This window comes from Pecten maximus, chromosome 8 (genome assembly GCF_902652985.1).
Source record: "Pecten maximus chromosome 8, xPecMax1.1, whole genome shotgun sequence".
NCBI lineage: Eukaryota > Metazoa > Mollusca > Bivalvia > Pectinida > Pectinidae > Pecten > Pecten maximus.
This window is the reverse complement of record NC_047022.1, coordinates 30,534,198-30,561,137: the sequence shown is the minus strand read 5'-3', so window position 1 is coordinate 30,561,137 and position 26,940 is coordinate 30,534,198. Positions and strand designations below refer to the sequence as shown.

At 39.5% G+C, this 26,940-nt stretch overlaps 1 protein-coding gene across 4 annotated transcripts; it reads right to left on the bottom strand.

The window, feature by feature from the left end:
• Positions 1 to 1,138: 1,138 nt before the first annotated feature.
• Positions 1,139 to 23,981, bottom strand: LOC117333172. Of its 4 annotated transcripts, none has more exons than XR_004533834.1 (4): positions 23,072 to 23,981; positions 6,642 to 6,844; positions 2,882 to 6,443; positions 1,139 to 2,767 (listed from the first exon to the last, which is right to left on the bottom strand). XR_004533834.1 is itself a non-coding variant. In XM_033892330.1 (3 exons), the coding sequence occupies exons 1-3, from the start codon at positions 23,361 to 23,363 to the stop codon at positions 3,783 to 3,785; spliced, it is 3,156 nt and encodes a 1,051-aa protein (XP_033748221.1). In that variant the 5' UTR covers positions 23,364 to 23,981; the 3' UTR covers positions 1,139 to 3,782. The 4 variants fall into 4 exon arrangements, 1 of the variants encoding a protein (XP_033748221.1); XR_004533833.1 differs by having other exon boundaries at positions 1,139 to 3,299; positions 3,414 to 6,443; XR_004533835.1 differs by having other exon boundaries at positions 1,139 to 3,261; positions 3,414 to 6,443.
• Between the last annotated feature and the right edge of the window lie 2,959 nt (positions 23,982 to 26,940).

Below are 26,940 nucleotides of genomic sequence, written 5' to 3'. Positions count from 1 at the left end.
ACACTAGGTGTTGAACATTTATCTTGTAGACCTAGGTGTTGAACAGTTATCTTTATGACCTATGTGTTGAACATTTATCTTTTATACCTAAATGTTGAACATTTTTCTTCTAGTCCTAGGTGTTGAACAGTTATCTTATAGACCTAACTGTTGAACATTTTTTATCTAGTCCTAAATGTTGAACATTTACTAGTATCTTCTAGACCTAGGTTAATGGTTTTGGATATTACTCTTCTAGCCCTAGTGTTGGACAGTTATCTTTTTATACCTAGGTGTTGAACATTTATCTTCTAGACCTAAATGTTGAACATTTTTCTTCTAGTCCTATGTGTTGAACATTTATCTTCTAGTCCTAGGCGTTGAACCTTTACTAGTATCTTCTATACCTAGGTGTTTGAACATTAATCCTTGCCCTACGTGTTGAACATTTATCTTGTAGACTTAGGTGTTGAGCGTTTATGGTCTAGGCCTAAGTGTTGGACGTGTATCTTCTAGACCTACAATCGGTGTTGAACAATTATCTTCTAGACCTACAATCGGTGTTGAACAATTATCTTCTAGACCTTCACTAGGTGTTGAACAATTATCTTCTAGACCTTCACTAGGTGTTGAACATTTATCTTCTAGACCTTCACTAGGTGTTGAACAATTATCTTCTAGACCTTCACTAGGTGTTGAACATTTATCTTCTAGACCTTCACTAGGTGTTGAACATTTATCTTCTAGACCTTCACTAGGTGTTGAACATTTATCTTCTAGACCTTCACTAGGTGTTGAACATGTATCTTCTAGATCCACGTGTTGAATATTATCATTGACCTCGGTGTTAAATCCTTCAATAGTCACATTCCGCTTACTGTAGATATATTTTAACATGGTAAAGGTTTCATGTATTAACATCTGCTGGATTTAATTGATATTTTCGTTGAAATATGTTTACCAGCAGAAAAATAATTAATCATAAAATCCGTCCCATATTGATCTACTTTCATGCGAGTCTAAACATCTATCGTTTGATGTTTTTACGACTTTTTGTATATTAAATGTTCGACTGGTGTTAAATAAATGTGGTTGTGGACTGCGTGTTTACGACCGAATAAACTTTTAATCAAGGTTCAAAATACAAAATATCACATACTTTGATCATATCTCATTTAATAAATTAAACAAAAAAACATTCATATATGTATTTGATGTCCAAAATGTACGTTCTATTGGCAGACACACGCCCTTGTAACTGACATCGTCGTGTTCTCCAATAAACTGACATCAAGAGATACACTGCTTCACTAGGGCCACGATATACAAAATTTACACGGTGCAGATATGATTGAAAAGCTCTCTTTGTTACATTCCCATTTAAATATAAAGTCAATTTTCGGGTCAATATTAGAAAGATTTCCGGCAAAGATATACGACAGTTTTTTACAAGAACTTACTTAATATATATGTGTTTCTCTTATGTTCAGATCATTTTAAACATACAGTTATAACACAGACACAGTATGAAATCTACAATAGTCGTCTAAGGAATGTGCTCCATATTCGCCGTCGCCAGTTACGAGGGCCCTCCCTCATACTGCCGTCCCTTCAAGACCGATGAAAACAAAAGACATGTTTCACAGCAACCAAAACATGTAAACTTCCAAAAACATGTTAGAATATTACTGATTCCAATAACATCTAAATCTGATTACTTCTGAAGTTATAGTATATGCGAGACCGTCACAGGCTTGTTGTTTTTAGCAGCGAAAACATAAACAACGATCCTTCGTCTCCACTCGCGTCATGAATGTGCCTTAGCTTGAGTAAATCGCGAGCTCTTCGCTGAAACCAACACTCCACAACGATAGATTAGTTATTGCAGAAAAGCAAACAATTGATTGAAATTATATTAGCTATCGATATCTCTCTCCGAGATCGGATCGAAAAAGTTCATGCTCGTATCTCTTGCCATATTCACGCTTCGCGCTCCCTCCAAGTGCGTCGACCGCGCCATCTAATGCAAGGGAACGCAAGTCCTGCGCGCTCCAAGTCCGAAACCTTCTCCACGGTGATATATGTCCACACACCGATATGATTTAAAGCTGTACAAATGGAGTATTTTATTCAACAAACCCGCAAGAAATTCACATTTTTGATAAAGTTACATATTTCGAATTCTTTCTGACAGTTACAATCTGATATACATATAAAATGATGTTACGAAAACACGAAGTCAACCAGCCTGTCATGCTAAATAAAATATAAACTACTGTATACTCATTCATGCATAGAATCATCGTCTTTGGTTGAGGTGAATATGGATGTGCATTAACCTGAATATTGTTGCGGTCGGTTATTATCATAATATCCATATGCAATGCATATCTGACGTCAGAAATGCTACACATGAGATAAAAAAAACTTGTTTCAATCATGCGAGTTTTTAAAACGAAACATGCCATTTTTCATTCTACACATTGTATAAAAATTGATAAAGACTAAATGAAAAAATAAATAAAACACTTCCTATAGCTAAATATTTGTAAAATGAACATCGATGCGTTTGCTGACACTTGCCAACATGGATAGAATGACCAGGCAGTAAGATGAGACGGATAAAACTTTAATTAAATATAGATAAGTGATTAGGGCCCCAAAGTTAAATGCAGTATCGGTTTTCCGTATAAATGCCAACGTCATCACAAGTTACGTTTGCTATAGGCTTCAATAACAAATAATCAATATCAGCCATGTCACCTGTAACAACACAAACGGTCGGTACCTACTTCTGACCAGGTAAACCACACAAACGGTCGGTACCTACTTCTGACTAGGTAAACAACACAAACGGTCGGTACCTACTTCTGACCAGGTAAACAACACAAACGGTCGGTACCTACTTCTGACCAGGTAAACCACACAAACGGTCGGTACCTACTTCTGACCAGGTAAACCACACAAACGGTCGGTACCTACTTCTGACCAGGTAAACCACACAAACGGTCGGTACCTACTTCTGACCAGGTAAACAACACAAACGGTCGCTACCTACTTCTGACCAGGTAAACCACACAAACGGTCGCTACCTACTTCTGACCAGGTAAACAACACAAACGGTCGGTACCTACTTCTGACCAGGTAAACAACACAAACGGTCGCTACCTACTTCTGACCAGGTAAACAACACGTACGGTCGGTACCTACTTCTGATCAGGTAAACCACACAAACGGTCGGTACCTACTTCTGACCAGGTAAACCACACAAACGGTCGGTACCTACTTCTGACCAGGTAAACAACACAAACGGTCGCTACCTACTTCTGACCAGGTAAACAACACGTACGGTCGGTACCTACTTCTGATCAGGTAAACCACACAAACGGTCGGTACCTACTTCTGACCAGGTAAACCACACAAACGGTCGGTACCTACTTCTGACCAGGTAAACCAAATCTACAGAGGAGCACGTGATGGCTAACAGAATGTAGTGTAACCGGGTGTAAACAAATCAAAATTAGAGTGAAATAAAACAGGTCATCGATGTCACAATCCTCCAATCGGGAATGTAGAATAACATGTTATCTGGTGTACAAGGATGTTGCATAACACGTGATCAGATATAAACCAATCAAACCCGAAAGCAGAGCATGTAACATATACAGGTAAACGTTTCAAACTGGTTAACAATACGGTTATGTAAATCATAAAATACTTCATTATTATTTTTTTAATAATCTTGGCCATTTAATGTCACTGTCTCCTCAAAAATAATTTACGTCCCGCTGGGACTTGGTAGCTCACATATCAACGTTAAGTTGGTACTCCTTGTGGATGACGATTCTACCAGGTCGGGTGGTGCATGCTCGGTGTCCATGGTATTGACCACACATATTGTATACGTCACGAGCACCCCTGACGTCACCTTGACGACGTCGTACCTCCATCAGCAGTTGGTAAGACTGTAGGTTGGTTTTGTCAAGAGAAAGACAATAAGATAGCTTCCGTATCGCTTTTTCGTGCTGTCCGAACGTTAACAACCAGTTAGCCTCGTAGTCCAGTATCTTACAGCTCGGCCCAAGCGGTATGTTATTTCCTATCGCCTGTAATTTCACTTCATCTTCAGACAAAAACGAACGTTTCAAAATCCTCATATCACCTGTGCGGTAAACCTCCCGGAAACCGACCTCGATGAATGCTCGATCTGTTGTTAGGACTAGATAATTGTACACAGGTTTATTGATGAGAGTCTTCAACAGATACGGCGTGTTATACACTGAAACAAAGTCGGTAATCTTTGTGAGGACAGACAGTGACAAGTTGTCCGTCCGGCTAACGTGCGACAAGACAGACCTGTGTGACAGTCTGGAGTCAACACCGAACTCGTAAAACTCGTTATGGATCAACGCTATCAGTGGTACGTTTTGGTGAAGCGTTGAAAACGCACCTGTCTCGTGGATCGACGTATCAATGAAGACACCAGTGACGTCATTTTGCTGACGTAAATAGTCCAAGCATACGTTGACATCGTTGGTATTAAGGAGACTTCGGAACGCCCACCCAGAAGTTGGACTGGGAAAGTTCCGCCACTGACTAGAACACAAATAGGCTACAAATGCCACTACAATACTGTTGGATAGCTGACTATTGTAATTCTGACTAAGATATTGTTTATAGGTTTTGATTAGGATCACAATAAAACTGGCGTAAAATATTAACAATAAAACAATAAAATCGTGTAAAAATCTTACCTCTTTGTGATTATTTAACGAGTGAATAATAAAAAATGTCAACAAACTAATAAATAACTTGACGTTAGTTGACATTAATTGTTCATGGTTCCCGATTCGTTTACACTTGACTGCCGTAAATGCCAACCCACTGACGATCAGGCAAACACACATGACCTCATCCTGGATAAACAGTGCCCGGATGTAAAAACTCCAATGTTTTTTACCGAAGAAAATAGCGGACTTGTCTCTCAGTACGTTGAAATTTAACCATTGCCAAGGGGAAATAACCATTGTTCCATAACTACAATAGTCGTCATAAACACCAAAAGCAAACCCTATCAGAGCCCCAGTACAATACAACAATAACGGAAGTGACGTCAATGATTTGCAGTTGTAAAAGGTCTTTCCATATGGCAAAATAACCAATGCAACAAATATGAGGAGATCTGCTCGGACGTAGACGCACAATGATATGATAAAGCCCGAGAATAAATTCATCATCATATGTCCTTCTAACGGAGAGGTTCCGGACAAACCCCTACCGCAATCATGATCGTCTTGATAGTTGGTAATCTCCTTCACCTTTGTCTCCGCTCTTTCCATGGACACATGTTCTTGTTTTCCGTTCATCTTGTGCCCATCAAGCACCAATTTGGAATGCGTCTTTCTAACACTTTCTGTTGTTGTAGATTGCTGTACATTCTTTTCACAAATATTTTTGTTGATTGCACAGTAATTGTGTTGGACATCATGACTACTCTTCCTCAGTCGATGACTTCCGGTTTTGTCCGATGTGTGAAGAACGTTTCTGTCAAGCGCTGGGTTATTTTGGGGTGAGTTTTCTACAGCATATTCCATATTTGTTCGGTTTGTATTGATCACGTTTCTTGGTTGAGATAGTTTATAATGTGATTTGTTGAAGTCGTTAGAGTTATGGTTAAAATCAACATCCATCTGGTCATTTATAATATTTGACCGGTCATAACCTAACCGTGTGTCCTCCACATAGGTCGAGAGTTTCTGGTCACCACTCATATAAGTGTTTTGCTCGTATTTTTGATACGGCGCAGTCAGCCGGCTCTGTTTCGTACAATGCTGCATGATCTCGTATATTATACCCTTGTGCACATTCGTCAGGCGATTTCCACGTGAGGGTAGCGGTGTGTATAGTTTGTTCGTGGTCTCTGTCTTTGGTATGCCGCCATTTTCATGAAAGGTTTTGTTTGTTACGCTCTCCGAATGACCTGTTTCAGGTGGTACTACCTTACCAACAGGCTGTGATTCCATGGTTTTCTGTTGTTTATTGCAACCGTGATGTTTAACATCTTCCGGTTGCAGACTTTCTACGCACATTTCATGTTCCCTTGGACTATTTTCTTCAATAGGAATGATGTCAAGTGATTTACTCGTAACGGGTGTTGATATATCAGAAATATCCGCTTCCGGTTCCGGTTCCGGCTCCGGTTCCGGCTCCGGCGTCTTGGCTTGATTTTGTTTTTCCGAATTGGTTATTAATAATTTAAATAACGGCACAAGTGCCCAGAAGAAGAATGGGGAAACAAAACTGTTGATTAGAGTGTGAGTTCCGAGTACGTACAGGAAGACTGACGTGGATGAAAGGACGGACGCTAGAACTGCAACATCACGTGATTTGTACAAAGTTTTGGTGAAAGTGTAAACAGCCAAGGGTAGGCATGACGTCACTGCGGTGTGGAAAATCTTCCAAAACTGAAATAAAACGAAAGTGATCCGTTTTTAACTGACTACATATATCTTATACACGTAGAAATATATTGGAAGTGCCACTACAATTTTGTGACATTTTAAAGCTTTATATCGCAGTTTTATTCAGCAGCACTGCAGAATTGTATTATTCAATTACAAGACTGTCTTAAAACGCTTCCAGGGACACTGGGCCATACTTACAAGCATTGGCGAGCCGGTGTAACCACATATTGTAGCCATGTAGAGTGTCAGCACCAGCACCTTCGGGTACAAGAATGACCGCAGGCTGTACATCCCCAGTAGGTTCTCCTGTACACGTCCGACGGAAGTTGTGTTGACGTCATCTAGCGGCGGCATGTACTCATATGGCCTGAATCCGTATCCATAAAACTCGGAGTGTGCAACTGAGGAAAGAAAGGGGACATTTTTTCAAATAAAAAAAAAACAAGATTAAAATGCTGGTCTTCGCCAGTCACGTGATTAGGTAACATATTTAACACAACGCCGGGGTGATTGCTGTTTTAATGGACACAAAGCTTTTTTGCTTGATACTGTAATATTGTATAAGTCTAATTGGCAACTGAATCGTAGTGATGGTGGTGCTTGAAGTTACATATGACTTCTGCATGAGGACTAATCACATGACGGACAATAGCGGACAAGTATTCTTATCATTTGTATGTCAATGACAATGACAAAGATTTTATTCATTATAGACATATAAAGTGTAGAGAATTACATACATACAAAATTGTACAAGACATATAATATATGGATACATTTGTTAAGTAAGATAATATCCTAAGGAGAACCACGTTAATCTTTACTGATAACCGAGGGTGTCCGGTCGCTATCACCATGCCTACATTAGGGGTGTCAATTGCTAATCAGATATGGAGATATTGTCTCGTGTCGTCACGCCAAGCGGTGTGATTCGGTACATCGCTACACCAATTACTGGATTAACATAGAGTTTATGGATTGGGAGGATAGTAATCATTGGTAATAACTCCCCTCACATAGTGTGGACGTCGACTAAGTAAAGACAAACAAACACGACCACTCCCACTATTAAACGTACCATTGTTATTTCTCCCGACACAGAACCACTCATGGCTCTCAACGCCTGAATTGGTCCCATAGAATATATATAGCCCTACATCGATCCAACTCGAAAACGTCTTGGTACGGAATTACACGGCCGCGATTAGCGACCGTCTGGAAGCCAAAGTAATTCAACACTTTATTATAAAAAAGTTGTGGTAAGAGGAAATTATCATGTCCAGATGTATTAATTTAATGTCGCCGAGTGGGGAAAAAGTCTACATGACTGTGTAGAAATGGTTTCAGAGCCCTGCCAGAGAGTCGTTTCTTTGTTTGTTACATGTAAATTCAGAACCCCATCCACTCAGGTTGCCACCAAACGCCCAGGGGAGGTAAACGGTTCCATTATTCGGGAGGTTTTTCACAGCCGTTTAAAGAACAGATTAATTGGTGTGTCCTTAATGAAGGTTGCACTCCATCTGTAACCTTGTTGTTGTTTGAAACGGTCCTCTGTTTGTTGGTAGGTTACTGTTAGTTCGGGGTTTAACATCCTCGTTACAACCATGGTCATATGAGGACTGATGTCTAGAGGCACACCAAAAACTTGCAGAAAATAAAACACGAGAGATTAATGAAAAAAAGAGATAAGAAATGTTGCATTTTAGAAGCTTTGTAGAAATCGGAAATCCTCGATATCCCAGTGAGAAGCACAGTATTTGTTCTTGTGTTCTCAAATGTTCTTCAATGTTCTCCAATGTCATCCAATGTCTTCCAATGACCTCCAATGTCCCCCAATGTCCTTCAATGTTCTCAAATGTCCTTCAATGACCTCCAATGACCTCCAATGACCTTCAATGCTCTCTAATGTCATCCATTGTCCCCCAATGTTCCCCAATGACCTCCAATGTCCTTCAAGGTTCTCCAAGTCCTCCAAACCAAACGACATCGGAATGAACTACCTTGACCTACAGGGGCTATGTCATAAACAGCACCTCGCAGGTTTCTGTGGCAATTTGCTCGTAATCTTTGTTTTTATTGACAAACAGCCTGAAGGCGAGTTACATCACATACTTTATTAGTATTTAGGTGATATCAAATTGTTTGACCGGTAAATAATTCAATGACGTCCAAGATGACTCCGTCGAGATTGTTAACCTCTCACCTGATGTGGAATCGATAATAAATCTAACCAAACCAACCGTATCTGCGTTAAAATCTACCTAACATTTAATCCAAGACACATCAATATACTGTCTACATTACAATTATCGAAACTGTGAATAAATCAGTCATGACATACATGGTGGTGGGCGGAACCGGCGACACTATCTCAAGATAATCTCTAGATAAAAAGGAATTAACAATGGGTGTTTGGTGTGTTTTGTCCTGGATGACAGGCGGGTAGATTTACGACACGGTGGACTACTTGTCTCGTATAAATACAAACATGACGGGGACTGATCCGATAGGAGACACAATTACACTGAACCCTACGGTATATGTGTGAGGTCCCGTGTCAGAAACAATGTCAAGTGGAACATACACGTGTACATAGTAGTCCATCTTAAACTCCTGTACAACATACCACATCTGTAAACTATTCCACACGTTCCCAGACTCGTACAACATCTTACACATTCCAAATACTTCATCTTCTCCACATAAATTCAATAATCCAAATTCTTCAAAACTTACAATATCCTAAATTGCTTCACTCGCACAATATCCTACATCTCTCATCATTGTAAAATATCCTACATCCCTCATTATTGTAAAATATCCTACATTCATATTCTGATACGATATCCTACATCCACCATCCTTGTACAATATCCTACATTCATATTCTTGTACACTATCCTACATATCCATCCTTATACAATATCCTACATCCCCGTCCTTGTAAAATATCCTACATTCCCCGTCCTTGTACAATATCCTACATCCCGTCATCCTTGTACAATATCCTACATTCCCCATCCTTGTACAATATCCTACATCCCCGTCCTTGTACAATATCCTACATTCTCGTCCTTGTACAATATCCTACATCCCCGTCCTTGTAAAATATCCTACATCCTCGTCCTTGTACAATATCCTACATTCCCGTCCTTGTACAATATCCCACATCACCGTCCTTGTACAATATCCTACATCCCCATCCTGTACAATATCCTACATCCCCGTCCTTGTACAATATCCTACATCCCCGTTCTTGTACAATACCCTACATCCCCGTCATTGTACAATATCCTATATCACCCTTCCTTGTACAATATCCTACATTCCCCATCCTTGTACAATATCCTACATCCCCATTCTTGTACAATATTCTACATCCCGTCATCCTTGTACAATATCCTACATCCCCCATCCGTGTACAATATCATACATCCCGTCATCCTTGTACAATATCCTACATCCCCGTCCTTGTACAGTATCCTACATTCCACGTCCTTGTACAATATCCAACATCCCCGTCCTTGTACACTATTCTACATCCCCCATCCTTGTACAATATCCTACATCCCCGTCCTTGTACAATACCCTACATCCCCGTTCTTGTACAATACCCTACATCCCCATCCTTGTACAATATCCTACATCCCCGTCCTTGTACACTATTCTACATCCCCCATCCTTGTACAATATCCTACATCCCCGTCCTTGTACAATACCCTACATCCCCCATCCTTGTACAATATCCTACATCCCCGTCCTTGTACAATATCCTACATCCCGTCATCCTTGTACAATATCCTACATCCCGTCATCCTTGTACAATATCCTACATCCCGCATCCTTGTACAATATCATACATCCCGTCATCCTTGTACAATATCCTACATCCCCCATCCTTGTACAGTATCCTACATCCCCGTCCTTGTACAACATCCTACATCCCCCATCATTGTACAATATCCTACATCCCCCATCTTTGTGCAATATCCAACATCCCCATCGTTGTACAATATCCTACAACCCCAATCTTGTATGATATCCTATATTCTCAATCCAGGTACAATATCCTACATCCCCCATCCTGTACACTATCCTACATCCCCATCCTTGTTTAATATCCTACATCCCCCATCCTTGTACAATATCCTACATCCCGTCATCCTTGTACAATATCCTACATCCCCATCATTGTACAATATCCTACATCCCCCATCCATGTACAATATCCTACATCCCGTCATCCTTGTACAATACCCTACATCGCCATCTTTGTACAATATCATACATCCCCATCATTGTACAATACCCTACATCCCCAATCCTTGTACAAAATCCTACATCCCCGTCTCCTTGAACTATACCCTACATTCCCTTCTTGGTACAAAATCTACATCCCGTCATCCTTGTACAATATCCTACATCCCCCATCCTTGTACAATATCCTACATCCCCAATCCTTGTACAATATCCCACATCCCCGCCCTTGTACAATATCCTACATCCCCCATCCTTGTACAATATCCTACATCCCCAATCCTTGTACAATATCCCACATCCCCGCCCTGGTACAAAATCCTACATCCCCGTCTCCTTGAACTATACCCTACATTCCCTTCTTGGTACAAAATCTACATCCCGTCATCCTTGTACAATACCCTACATCCCCGTTCTTGTACAATACCCTACATCCCCGTCCTTGTACAATATCCTACATCCCCGTTCTTGTACAATACCCTACATCCCCGTCCTTGTACAATATCTACATCCCCATCCTTGTACAATATCTACATCCCGTCATCCTTGCACAATATCCTACATCCCGTCATCCTTGTACAATATCAACATCCCGTTATCCTTGTACAATATCCTACATCCCCATCCTTGTACAATATCTACATCCCGTCATCCTTGTACAATATCCCACATCCCCGTCCTTGTACAATATCTACATCCCCATCCTTGTACAATATCTACATCCCGTCATCCTTGTACAATATCCTACATCCCGTCATCCTTGTACAATATCAACATCCCGTTATCCTTGTACAATATCCTACATCCCCCATCCTTGTACAATATCCTACATCCCCGTCCTTGTACAATATCCTACATCCCGTCATCCTTGTACAATATCCTACATCCCCCATCCTTGTACAATATCCTACATCCCCGTCCTTGTACAATATCCTACATCCCCGTCCTTGTACAGTATCCTACATTCCAATCCTGTACACTATCCTACATCCCCCATCCTTGTACAATATCCAACATCCCCCGTCCTTGAACTATACCCTACATCCCCATCCTTGAACAATATCCTACATCCCCATCCTGTACACTATCCTACATCCCCGATCCTTGTACAATATCCAACATCCCCCGTCCTTGAACTATACCCTACATCCCCATCCTTGAACTATACCCTACATCCCCATCCTTGAACAATATCCTACATCCCCATCCTGTACACTATCCTACATCCCCGATCCTTGTACACTATCCTACATCCTCCATCCTTGTATAATATCTACATTCCGTCATCCTTGAACTATACCCTACATCCCCATCCTTGAACAATATCCTACATCCCCCATCCTGTACAATATCCTACATCCCCCATCCTGTACAATATCCTACATCCCCATCCTGTACAATACCCTACATCCCCATCCTTGAACAATATCCTACATCCCCCATCCTGTACAATACCCTACATCCCCATCCTTGTACAATATCCTACATCCCCATCCTGTACAATATCCTACATCCACCGTCCTTGTACAATATCCTACATCCCGTCCTTGTACACTATCCTACATCCCGTACCTTGTAAATATCCTACATCCCCCCATCGTTGAACAATATCCTACATCCCCCATCCTTGTAAAATATCCTACATCCCCGTCCTTGTACAATATCCTACACCCCGTCCTTGTACAATATCTACATCCCGTCATCCTTGTACAATATCCCACATCCCGTCATCCTTGTACAATATCCTACATCCCCATCCTTGTACAATATCCTACATTCCCAATCCTTGTACAATATTCTACATTCCCGTTCTTGTACAATAGCCTACATCCCCATCTTTGTACAATATCCTACATCCCCGTCCTTGTAAAATATCCTACATCCCCGTCCTTGTACAATATCCTACATCCCCGTCCTTGTACACTATCCCACATCCCGTCATCCTTGTACAATATCCTACATCCCCCATCCTTGTACAATATCCAACATCCCCGACCTTGTACAATATCCCACATCCCCGTCCTTATACAATATCCTACATCCCCATCTGTAAAATAGTCCACATGTTCTATAGTGTTGGTACACTATGACATCTACCCCATTCTGATACAACGTCCCAACTCGATTAACACGATTTTGTATATTACAATATAGATCGTATACGATGTACACATTGACAGTCTCTATAATTTGTGTGAATGAGATAGTGCATACATACTATGGTGTCTGATAACGGCCATCTCGCGTTGGCGTGTCGGTGCGCTAAAATTTCGCTTGGCGTGTTGGCACTTCGGCGCTTATATTTGGCTTGTTGGTGCGGTTTCCGACATTTTATCTTTTATATCATTTAAGCGCGGTTTTAACGCGCTAGCGTCAACGCGCCAACACAAGATGGCCGTAATCAGCCACCGTCGTCCAGACGAATCCGTGAGAGGCTTCATGACACACTTCGTAACAGTACTCTGACAATGCCTAAAACGCTATAATGGACTGGGTTTGCATCGTATTGTTTAACGTCCTATCAACAGCTATGGTCATTTAGGATGGCCTCCCTGTGTTGGTACATTGTATATGTTAAACGTCCTATCAACAGCTATCCTCCCTGTGTTGGTACATTGTATATGTTTAACGTCCTATCAACAGCTATGGTCATTTAGGATGGCCTCCCTGTGTTGGTACATTGTATATGTTTAACGTCCTATCAACAGCTATGGTCATTTAGGATGGCCTCTCTGCGTTGGTACATTGTATATGTTTAACGTCCTATCAACAGCTATGGTCATTTAGGATGGCCTCCCTGCGTTGGTGTATTGTATATGTTTAACGTCCTATCAACAATTATGGTCATTTAAAGATGGCCTCCCTGTGTTGGTACATTGTATATGTTTAACGTCCTATCAACAGCTATGGTCATTTAGGATGGCCTCCCTGTGTTGGTACATTGTATATGTTTAACGCCCTGTCAACAATTATGGTCATTTAAAGATGGCCTCCTCTGTGTGCGAGATTTGGAGGCTGCAGTATGTTGGTATTTGTCTTCTCGTGATAGCGCGAATTTGATGTCGACTTTATATCGCTACCCCGCTGAAGCATACTACACCAAAGACACCCAGCAGGACACCCCACCCGATCATATCATACTGACAACGGGCATCCCAGTCATCCCACTCACAAAATGCTGATGAGCGTTAAGCAGGAGTTGAATCTCCCATTATTATGGACTCTGCTATGTCTCGGCCAGGGGACAGAACCCAAAGCCGTCCTCCCATGGGCGAACGCTCAAAGACCGAAAGTGAGACAGTGTCAAAGAGTTAGGAAAAAGGCAATTGTTTAGAAAGAAAGCCAAAGATATGCAACTGATTAAGATAAAGATATTATCGTGTTACACGACGTTAACGGGTGTATAACGATATGTATTTCAAGCAGAGTACACGATATGATCCCAAAAGTCGCCTCTAGCGATCATGCAGTAGGGACAACAAGTACAATTCTTCCTCATCAAGGGAGATGTATTAACTGACGAAAAGGAGAAGGCATGAACTTAGCATTGGTATTTAACATGGAGCAACCTAGATTTTACTAAACGTCCGACATTGGAAACAGTCTCAGTACGAGACTGGTGATTGGAGATGTTCTGTGTGCAATTAATAAAGGGGGGGGGGGGGGGGGGTTCGTAAACTCGATTTTATATAAATATTTGTCACATTTTCCTCATTATCATAGTAACCAGTGGTTATACTCCATACCAAAATGTCTTTAGGATTATGGAGTGGCGTTTGACGTTGAGGAATTTAGATCCCGTATCAGGTTTTACACTGAATGTTAATGTTGTCCTTGCTCATCGTACTTCAGAAGCCAGAAAAATATCGGGTCAGCATTTCTGAATAAATTAGAATCGTTAAAAGTTACAATCTACCTGTGAGGTTTGTAGAAATAATCTACATTGTAAATGGTATCTCGCTGAATTATACTAAACGACTGGTGATAACCATTTATGGTAAGGACGTTTTACGACCCAATAACGTGCAGGATCGATTTACAGCACAGAATAAAATTTTAATATTTGGCACAACTAGACGCAATGCATACTTCTCAATATCCTACATTCCCCATCCTTGTACAATATCCTACATTCAACGTCCTTGTACAATACCCTATTGTACAATATCCAACATCCCCGTCCTTGTCCACTATTCTACATCCCCCATCCTTGTACAATATCCTATAAGTAATAGAACAACCACCATTCGACAGTATTATCTCCGGACCTACATTAATGCTAATTACCATTATGTAAGAAACTGATACTGCTAGGTAGGGATAGGTGGATCACGGTGTGTATAATTGGAACTTCCCTATAGCGTGTATAGCACAGTTTAAACGTTTTAGATTAAAATTCGGTGAAAATGAGGTGGATATCTTAATTAGTAACTAAATTGTTCCTAGTTCTTGGACAACGTTTTGTTCTGATTTCGGTATGTAAAATATTTGTCTTGTCAATATCAAATCATGAATGTAAACTGGTGTGGTTTCGGAAACGTAATCTTCCTTTAGTGAAATTAGGAAATAAAAGTGTCACGTCGCTGCCACCAAAAACACTATGTAGGGCAAGTGGCGACTGGAGACAATGGTATGTCCCGAAGTAGGGCAGGCCGTAACCGAGTAAGGCGGACAGACAATACTATACCTGGCACCCCGTCGTGTGTTAAAGGAATTCCGAATGGAATGTTTGGCCTGGAATACATTGAGGGCGGGGCGAGGTACAGACAATTACGGATAATCACAGGTGTGGTTGGCATTAAATACAGATCGCTCACGGAGGCTGAACTTTGACATACAATGGATAGGAATCCCGAAATATTCAAAGGGCGTCCATTATGTAAAATCTAAAGGAGGAGGCCTCTCTGTGTACAACTAACCCTGGCAGTGATGTTACAGCTTCACTGTTAATATTGTAATCATTAAGTGTTACGACACGGTAAACGTGTGGGGTAAGGTTACTCAACGGAAATGCAATCAATGGACATCGTGCAGTGGGCTTCTACGGTAAATATTCTCCATTTCTGGTAGACGTATACATATTACGTTGATATTCGAAGAACAGCAAAGACATCTATCGGAATTCTGTCCACGGACAGATATCGGGGACACTTGACGAGTTGTATACAAATATTACCGAGTTCTCCCCGGCCTTTACCCTACTGGCCGAATTTCGGTTTACACATCACATTAACGGCTAGTGGTACTTCAGGAAAGCATTCAAATCAAACGCGGGACAATAATATGTGAATTAATACTTGAGAATGTAATGAAAGACTTCATAAGATTAAATATTATATTATGTACACTTGTATTTTAATAAAAGTTCAGGAACCTTAGTCCGTCAGTAGTCCCCATACAAGAAGCGGGCGTTTAAACATCACACTACAAAGACGGAGAAAAGCTCGGATGTCTGGACAATAAACGTCCCCAATACATTAACAACAGTACAAATAGACATGGAAGTCGTGACTTTGTCTTTTGTGGGCCCCAGTTAACCTGGACATACCGCGCCTTGTCACGATCTCGGAGGCTCGGATTTCTAAGTTATATTGAAGTCTAGTTTGAAGGTGAAAGCGGTCGCATTTCTGTGTGCAAAAATGTCGAGGGGTTCATTCAGGTATTCAGGTGATTGATATCGTCATCAATTAGTCTATTTGACCAAGGTAAAATTTCCTTTGCTAGGAAGACGTTTTATATTGAATGTCGACTTTTAGAGAAAAATGTGAATGATTTAGTCAGACCGTAACTCGAGTCGACTTCTAGATTAAACCAAAGGCATGCACAAAAATGTCGCCCAAGTGTTAATCCAGTCTGTCATCTGTAAAATCAAATTAACAAGTAACACTATAACCGGGAAAATTATCTAAAGTGAAATTCAGGCCTACTGGCGTATGGAGTAAACATACTTCACTTTAGATATTTTTACATTTAAAGTATCGGTCAGTCCGTCCGTCAGGACCTTCGAGAATGCATCTGTCCGTCCGCCGTCCGTGAATGCATGCATCTGTCGGTCGGTCCGTAGTGTAAAGCCCCAAACAGATTTAGTTTGTAATGTCAGAGAAGCCACAAGGTCTAATATCTTATAGCATCTCCCTGGACAAGTGGTCATCAGTGACGTTATTTAGGAACTTTACTTTGGTCTACTAGGTACAACTTGACGATGAAGTATGGTATGACAATGAGAATGACAATGAGAATAACAATGACAATGAGTATGACAATGACGATGAGTATGACTATGTAAGAGTATGACAATGAGTATGACTATGTAAGAGTATGACAATGAGTATGACAATGAGTATGACGATGAGTATGAGTATGACAATGAGTATGAGTATGACAATGAGTATGAGTATGACAATGAGTATGAGTATGAGTATGGCAATGAGTATGACGATGAGTATGAGTATGAGTATGGCAATGAGTATGAGTATGACAATGAGTATGAGTATGACAATGAGTATGACGATGAGTATGAGTATGACAATGAGTATGACAATGAGTATGAGTATGACAATGAGTATGAGTATGACAATGAGTATGACGATGAGTATGAGTATGATAATGTGTGGCACGCACTCCAAACCAGATTCAAGTTTCATCAATATCCCTTATTTAAGGAAATCCCTTACTTCAAATTCCCCACAGGATAGCATTACAGAATGTGAAGGAAGCGTCCTTAACTATAAGACTTAAACTTGGTAATCTTTCCTATGGGGAAAAATAAGTCAAGGAAACGTTGATAAATCCGGGTCCGGGAAACGAAAAGCAAATAGCTAATAGTCGGCTGGGATGGAGTTTCCAAAACGTAACACAGCGCTCAACATTATATGATGTTATATAACCGTCCTTAGCTGTTGATGGGACGTTAAACATACAATATCATTCGGATTGATATGGGCAGCTTATACGCCCGAATGGCTATCAGTATTACAGAAATATGTAATAAAATTAACAAATCATTCTGATGTAGCAGAATCACGAAATCCTGTTAATTCTCCAACCCCTTTCTCTCATATTGTACAACAAAGCTTGCATGGTATCTGGTTCTGATATATAGGACGTCATAGTATATTTAAATCAAAGCGCGTTTTTGTATTGTTCCAGTCATGCAAAACATTTATTATATATCTGCATGCAACAATACAATCACAAAGAATTTAGAAACCGATATTGTAAGTTTAAACAAGGGTAGTTTTTTTCTGAATTGACTGTCGAAGAAAATGGCCTGTTGTGATACTACACTAGATGGCGACACCGATCCTCCGACCATTGGCCCCTGTTAGTTTCACACGATGGATTGCGTACGATCAGTTTCATGCCTTATCGTTCCCGTTCGATCATTTATAGAATACAACAGCCTCACAGTTTAGTCGCTACATTTTGTGACACACACGACACGAATGCGCCCAGGTGTTATTGGGTCAATAGCCCTCTGGTTAAATGACTTTATATCTCACAACGTAATCATCGGCTCTTTGATAACAGTTAACATAGAATAGAAATTAGCATAAATCGCCAACAGGTTCGTATACGTCATGTTAATCAGTTGTAGATCGGGCCTTAAATATTACGTATCAAAGGGCCTGTGTAGCGCGAGTTTCTCGATTCGTTAGTTTTTGTCGTTCTTCCCAAATAGCTAAAGAAAAGAGTTTTCCTTTGCACAAAATATGACATGACCTTCAAATGATGCATACCATCCTCTAAATCGAGCTAGGCGTTAAGCACGCTCATTAATCGTTAGCTAATGACACTGCTGACCCTATCAGCTACCTAAAGGTCCCTGGCTACTGTTGGGAGGAGCCATTCCCAGTGTTTCCTTAATTAGTTTTTGCGCCATTGCAGAAATAGTTTTATCCACAACATATGGTATGGATGGTGTTAAGGCTTATAGCGGAGGTTATATAACATGGTTTAGTGGTAACGTCTATAGACAGTTTTTTATATACATCATCAGTTTCACTATTATGAATTTGTTATAGCATGTGGCCCATTGCCTCACACGTGTAGTTGTCTAGTTGAACACATGTGTGATCGACTGAGAGAGAATAAAATCTTTTAAAATATTGTTTGTATGTTTGACATAACTCCCAGTGAAACTGTATCGTCACGCCAACAGTTTAACTATTTCATAGAAAACATTATTCAGGTAGTCATGATCGATTTACCTTCACGGTAATGTTACATTAACTTCACCACCGAGATCAGTCAATGTATTTCAATTAATTAACTTGGTTACTTACAACATCGGCATGCAATTTCAATTTCAATTTCAATTTAAATTTCAATTTGTTTATTAACATTGAGCTTTACAGCTCATCAGTACAAACATATATAACAATTCATACATTGTTCAGTTGGCGGGCACTGCATAATAGCAGTGTAGAACAAACAAAATAAATTGTGTAGAGAATTGACAAATTAAGCAATATACATTAAATCATACCTTTCCGTATTTGTGAAGCATCATATATAAATTTACTCAGCATTGATACATCTTTGAAATTAGTAAGTTATACATATTAATTGGGTCAACTTGAATACAGATACTTTTTAATACATCTTGATCTTAATCTTGATCTTGAAAGAATTGGCAAATTAACAGAAAGTGATACTCGTCTTCTATGTCGCCAGGGTTACAGACTCTACACAGACGTTCATTTATTGCAATATTTCGATAACGTCCTGTTTCAATATGAAGGGTATGTGCCGATAGACGAATTCTAGTCAAAGCAATTCTGCATGTGATAGTCACTCGGTAGCTTGTATGTTGCTCGGGCTTTCTAAATCGTGATAAAACCTTAGACAGGCCATTTTATAGATAAATATTTCTTATGTCATCAATTCATATTTAGACAAGTTTTAATTATCGTGATATTAGCGAGTTTTTACCATATATTTCAATATTGAATCCTATTAGTCATCGATTAATTAGAATTTCATATAAATGTGATGATTGTAATGATCGGTTGTCTGTACACGACGTATACATACACGTATATCGACATACAACGTACGTATAGTTGATCGGGCGTAAACCACGATGACGTCACCAGTGCAATCTCGTGTAGGTGCTTATTAACATTTTTAGAAAATGTCATCATGTTAAATTATAATTTACTGATTATGAATATGTTTTCCGGTAGAGGCTGAATTAATTTGATTATTTTGTGTTAATAAAGCTGGGTTCAGATTTAATCATATTAATTCGTTTAGTAATTAATCAGATTATATGCTGTCACACCGGTAATACATTAACCTCTATAACAGCCAGACGGAATAAGAACATTACATTTCACTGACGGCGACACGTTTAATTAGAAATACCGCGTTAATTTGTACTATGTACATCTGGCTACTGCGGTTTGTCACGACAACTATATAATGTCAACACAGTGGCTATTGTGTGTTAAGCGCTGAAAGTATGAAATGAAATCTGTAGAGAAACTCTCCTCCTTACGACATTCCACATCATGTAAATTAGATGTTCGTCATTTGAAGACATTTACGACTGACATGTGCATAATGAACATTCAGGTGTGGTACAGGTGTAATTTGTAACCAGCGTATAGCTCGTTTTCCTCTCCCCCACCTGCTGTCAGCTGGTGTACCAATATTCACAAAGAACTAACAGAAATCAGCAGGATATTTATCGAGCAGTTTGTTCTGGTGAGTGGGAAATGCTGCTCGAGCTAATTTTGTGTAATGATGCTAACGAGAGCTCGCGCCAACATAGAATGTGCGCAGTGAAGTATGGTTAAAGATGGCTATAAACATTGTAAATATGCCGCGATGAATTCGTGTGTGCTGGGTTAGATCAATAACATATTATTTATAATGTTGGTAAACTTTCACTTTGACGTGAATTATCCAGAGATAATGCCCGACGATAATATTGATTTTTGCATCATAACAGTCCGTAATTTGGTGTTAACAGAGGAAATTGTGTTATAGACACGATACATAATTTATACCGTGTCAGGTAACTCAAATCATTACTGTGACAAAGGTAAAAATTGTATGACAACGGAGTATGTGATTGTCGTACTACAGGACAGCTGAACCACATGGGCATTGGCCAACATGAATTCCCAACCCACGGATCATATATACAATTCATATACATATATATGTATACGGGTCGTGGATTTATAATACATACATATTGACCGTGGTTATACAACACATCCATGTGACCATGGGCTTATAATACATATATATATATGGACCATGCACTGGTCTATAATACAAATCTATTGACCGTGGGTTTATAACACATACATATTAACCGTGGGTTCAAAACACATACATATTGACCGTGGGTTATAGATATATATTGACCGTGGGTCTATAACACATACATATTAACCGTGGGTCTATAACACAAACATATTAACCGTGGGTCTATAACACAAACATATTGACCGTGGGTCTATGATACATACATATGGACCGTGGGTCTATAATACATATATATAGATTACTAAAACTAGAGGCTGACGGAACCTAGGTACATTATTGTCTAGATCTTACTACAAATAGAGGACAATTAAACAAATGTAAGGACCGTCTAAATTACAACAAGAGGACAACGAAACATACGTCCAACATCGCGTATCACAACTAGAGGACAACGAAACATACGTCCAACATCGCGTATCACAACAAGAGGACAACGAAACATACGTCCAACATCGCGTATCACAACTAGAGGACAACGAAACATACGTCCAACATCGCGTATCACAACTAGAGGACAACGAAACATACGTCCAACATCGCGTATCACAACTAGAGGACAACGAAACATACGTCCAACATCGCGTATCACAACTAGAGGACAACGAAACATACGTCCAACATCGCGTATCACAACTAGAGGACAACGAAACATACGTCCAACATCGCGTATCACAACTAGAGGACAACGAAACATACGTCCAACATCGCGTATCACAACTAGAGGACAACGAAACATACGTCCAACATCGCGTATCACAACTAGAGGACAACGAAACATACGTCCAACATCGCGTATCACAACTAGAGGACAACGAAACATACGTCCAACATCGCGTATCACAACTAGAGGACAACGAAACATACGTCCAACATCGCGTATCACAACTAGAGGACAACGAAACATACGTCCAACATCGCGTATCACAACTAGAGGACAACGAAACATACGTCCAACATCGCGTATCACATCTAGAGGACAACGAAACATACGTCCAACATCGCGTATCACAACTAGAGGACAACGAAACAGGTACAGATGAGCACAGGCCCAACATTGTGCAAATCTAGCTATGTCCATCATTTGTTTCTGTTTCTATCCATAAGTGTAACATTTGTTTCTGTCCATAGGTCAGTCTTTGTCTATAGGTCAGTCTTTGTCTATAGGTCAGTATTTGTCTATAGGTCCAAATGAACGTCGTAATTTAAGTCGGTGTGTATTCTATGCATGCTGTTTGTTTTTCTGTTTACAAGTGTGTTGTGTGTTTATCTAAACGCACATCTGTAATTTCTTTCTTTTTCGGCATGTCCGTATAATATTCTTTTGGCCCGGATATGACGCGACAGGTGGCGTTACTGGTCAATATGAAGTATGTGATTGGTCAATGTAGCGGTCAATGCAAAATGCAGATATGCAGTTAAAAACGAAACAAAATTAAGATTGAATGCAAGCTGAATAAGTGGATTATCTTTTCAAATGACACATTAATAAAATTATATTCCTGATTCAAATGCAGTCTTATTAACACCAAAAACGATTCAAACTGATATAATTTTGTTATCGATACTGAAACACATTAGTTCGTTCATTTATTTCTTCGGCAGATTTATATTATAACCACAGGCATTAAAACTATGCCGTTTATCTTTTTTTAAAGATATTTCTTGTTTGTATTGTTACGATCGTGACCAACACTAAGGTGAACAAATTACACAAAGACACAATTATGAAACAATAAATCAAGTGTTACGATTTAAGACGGACGTCTTCAACTAGAACGAATATCCATATCCTGCCTACACCGCTTCCGGCAGGACGAATATCTCGTATGTCCGTTCGTCCGTCGTCCAGAGCTATGTCTCCAGCTACCCACGTAGTCGTATTTTAGTTTTCGAAGTCTACAGACAACTCCTTTTAGCCCATTGGGGAATACAATATACCAACCTAAGGACCGGCTATTGACCAATTAATGTTAAACAACCTTGTAGAATCCACACAATCGACCGCAAACAAAAATACTTTGTAGGCCAAACTGGCCTGTGTAAACTTGACCGACAATGTTTAGTGACACTCTCGGTGTTGACCTTACCTTCAACCGATTGGAATATCTCGTCTGGGTGAAGTATCCACCAATTCTCCACCTTAGATACATAGCTAATCCGTATGTACAATGTCAACACAAACACGAGCCAGATGCTGTATCTTGGGAACAAATCCGACGTGAGTTTCCTATTGTCGTCGATAAGTCTTGATTCCAGCGATTGCGACCTATCTTTCTGATTTTCACATCGACTAGAACCGTCCCTCTCTCGGGTGTGTTTTTCTAGTGTTGATGAAGAACGTCTTGTTACATTCCTCTTCGATTGCTTTTTACCTCCCATTATCTTGTTTCACCGGCCACGGTATTGTGTTGCAGTTTCTCGCCATCAAAGACGACCGATTCGCGAGAAAGCATCTGGCGTCTAAAAGTGATTCCTGTGGTTTAATGTCACTAGATTCCGTAATCAATAAAGATCACGTGTCATTTTTAATTTCACAGAATAAACATGCAGCCGTAGATCTGTTTGTAGACTTTAAAGGTCTATGACAAACATTTGTTGAACACAACACTGTTAACTGTCCGGTAGCAGTTGTAGTTTTAACTATCTGACCATATGAACGCACTTTTCAATACCATTTCCACCACAACCATCTCTGTGTTACATTTTAACACTGATGCATATAAAGTACTGTCGTATAATGTTCATATTGTGTGTGAATACACCTGCACACAGGAACTATATAGCCATGACGCTTTAAGGAACTCCCGCCCTACCTGCGACGGTCGAGTAAACTCAGGCTCCATCTGGCTGATACGTCAACACTGTGTGACAAGATAACCGTCACGCGCCATTGATCCAGGTGGAATCGCGCCAGAGATTACGACTGCAACTCGGAAATAATGATTACCGGTAGTTCTGTTTTTAATTGTTTGATGTCTCCCGCGTGAGCTTGAAATCGCGGGAAGGGCCATGCTAGTACCCGTGGGCCATGTGAGTTTGGAAACACTCTCACAGGGGCTTGATAACTTCCCAAAACCACACACTTTAAATATACAATGTACTTGCATGTATCTTATCACAGAGAGTTGACACAAAATCCCTACACAAGGTCATATATTTTAGACGGGCCGTGGATAGGAAATTCCTGTCAAGTCCCTGTAAATCTCATGATAAACATGTTCGTGTATCGTTGTGTTTGGGATTTGTATCAAGTCCCTGTGAGACTGAGTAAATTGCTATAGTTTTGGGCCACTTAACAATTAAGTCATGTAGACTAGGAAAATAGCGTTCTTACCATGTAAATTACATTGTTTTTGTCGAACGTCTCAACGATACTTTGTCATAAAATTTATGTATTCTAAAATGCCCCCAAGGTTATGGCCGTGTTGAATAAAGCCAACACACTCGCGGACATTTACATTTTAATGTAGTTTTTATTTCCGCGGTGAGATTAACTCTATGACAGTGAGTAATACAATACATTTATACGACGCTGCCGGAAAATTCAACGGATTTAAATATTATGTAACAGTCCCAAGCCAACTTTGCATTTATGCAAGGGACAATATCAATCCTATGATATCCTATATATCATGAAAGATAATTCACGGAACTATTTCTGTTACATGCACATACACGTAATCTATATTATGAAAAAAAATCATATAAAATATTTTCATACGGATAATTCAAGATATCTTATAATATATAAAACACTGCATGTCTTACATACTTTTAAATACATCCTATTTATTTTATAAGATATGTATACCAAATATTGTATTTCATATGTCACCATTATGTATACGTCACTTACAGGTAAGGGGAGGCAATCCCTTGATCTAAATTATCACGATGTACAATTTGCTGTGATTAAGTAGTTTGCAGAAAACATTTTGATAACCCAAAATAAAGCTAATGTTTCCTGTCAAACCCTTCTTATGGTTGTCGATGGTGATCATATACATGTACTTTAGTAAATGTTTGAAAATTACAATGTATTGGTTTCCGACGACCAAATGAAACGTATTTCAAAGTAGAAAAAAGGTTGTTTTTTAACCCATATAAGCATACATTACACCTATATAGGATAATTATTATCTACACAGTTATAACTGCATGCATATTTTACCTGTAATATATGCACACGTCTTGATACGCCTTCGTTTTACTGCATAACAGATTTGTAATATATTATTGTACAAAAATACTTGATTGATATTTCCAGAGACATATATACAGAGAGATTGGCAGCTCTCTATTTGCCCTTGTGTTTACATAGTGGCCCCTGACCTTCTCACAATCCTTTGCGGTCACTCGGTTCAGTCTTCACTAGACGCCATATTGGAGAAAACCAGACACATAATTATCGATAATTTCTATTTGAAATCATCACCAAGATCCAATTATGTGCTTTAATTTTATTAATATCAAAGTGCAGAAGTGTCATCAATATGAAATATATCACAATTTGCTGTCCAAGTGTTTGTATTTTGAGTATGAAAGTCAAGCACAACGCAGGAAAGATCGGCGGGAATCTCCAATTTTCGAAAAGTCCCTATGGGGTTTTCGAGAATACGGATAAATGACAACAATGTGCATGATAATCAAGACCACATTCCATAAGTATGATAGTTTTTGGTTAATGTGGTAACTTTTGTAGTGGCCAAAATAAAACGATGTGCTTTTTGTGTGCGTTTAAAATTGACGATGTTTTGGTCTGACGTAATGGCGGCTATTTACAAACTTGGACATGTCGAATAGGACCCAATGGATTTTAGAAAATACGGATAAATGACAACAATGTGCATGATCAATAAGACTATATCCCATAAGTATGATAGTTTTTGGTTAATGTGGTAACTTTTGTAGTGGCCAAAATAAAACGATGTGCTTTTTGTGTTCGTTTAAAATTGACGATGTTTTGGTCTGACGTAATGGCGGCTTAATTACAAACTTGGACATGTCGAATAGGACCCAATGAATTTTCGAAAATACGGATAAATGACAACAATATGCATGATCAATAAGACTATATCCCATAAGTTTGATAGTTTTTGGTTAATGTGGTAACTTTTGTAGTGGCCAAAATAAAACGATGTGCTTTCTGTGTGTATTTAAAATGACAATGTTTTGGTCTGACGTAATGGCGGATTAACCAGAACATGTCGAATAAGTTCCAATACTACGATACACACATGCGCATAGCCCGATTTACCTGCGCTCGCGTGTGTTTGATAGGAGACATGACGCTCTCGATAAGGGATATGCTTGAGTGGTCACGAATAAAGGGAGCCACTATCTGTACGGGGAAATAGCGATGTTACTAATCTCTCTGTATATATGTCTCTGATATTTCATTCTCTGTACGCCCCTCCCCCACCATCAGTCAATGACACCTCCCGGAGTTATGTAGCTGTTAACCAGTAACTCACCAGCAACTCCTACTGTATATACCCTATATAAGATAACTAGTAACTCACCAACAACGCCTATTGTATATACCCTATATAAGATAACCAGTAACTCACTACCAACTCCTACTGTATATACCCTCTATAAGATTACTAGTAACTCACCAAAAACTCCTACTGTATATACCCTATATAAGATAACCAGTAACTCACCAACAACTCCTACTGTATATACCCTATATAAGATAACTAGTAACTCACTACCAACTCCTACTGTATATACCCTAGATAAGATAACTAGTAACTCACTACCAACTCCTACTGTATATACCCTATATAAGATAACTAGTAACTCACCAACAACTCCTACTGTATATACCCTATATAAGATAACTAGTAACTCACTACCAACTCCTACTGTATATACCCTATATAAGATAACTAGTAACTCACCACCAACTCCTACTGTATATACCCTATATAAGATAACCAGTAACTCACCA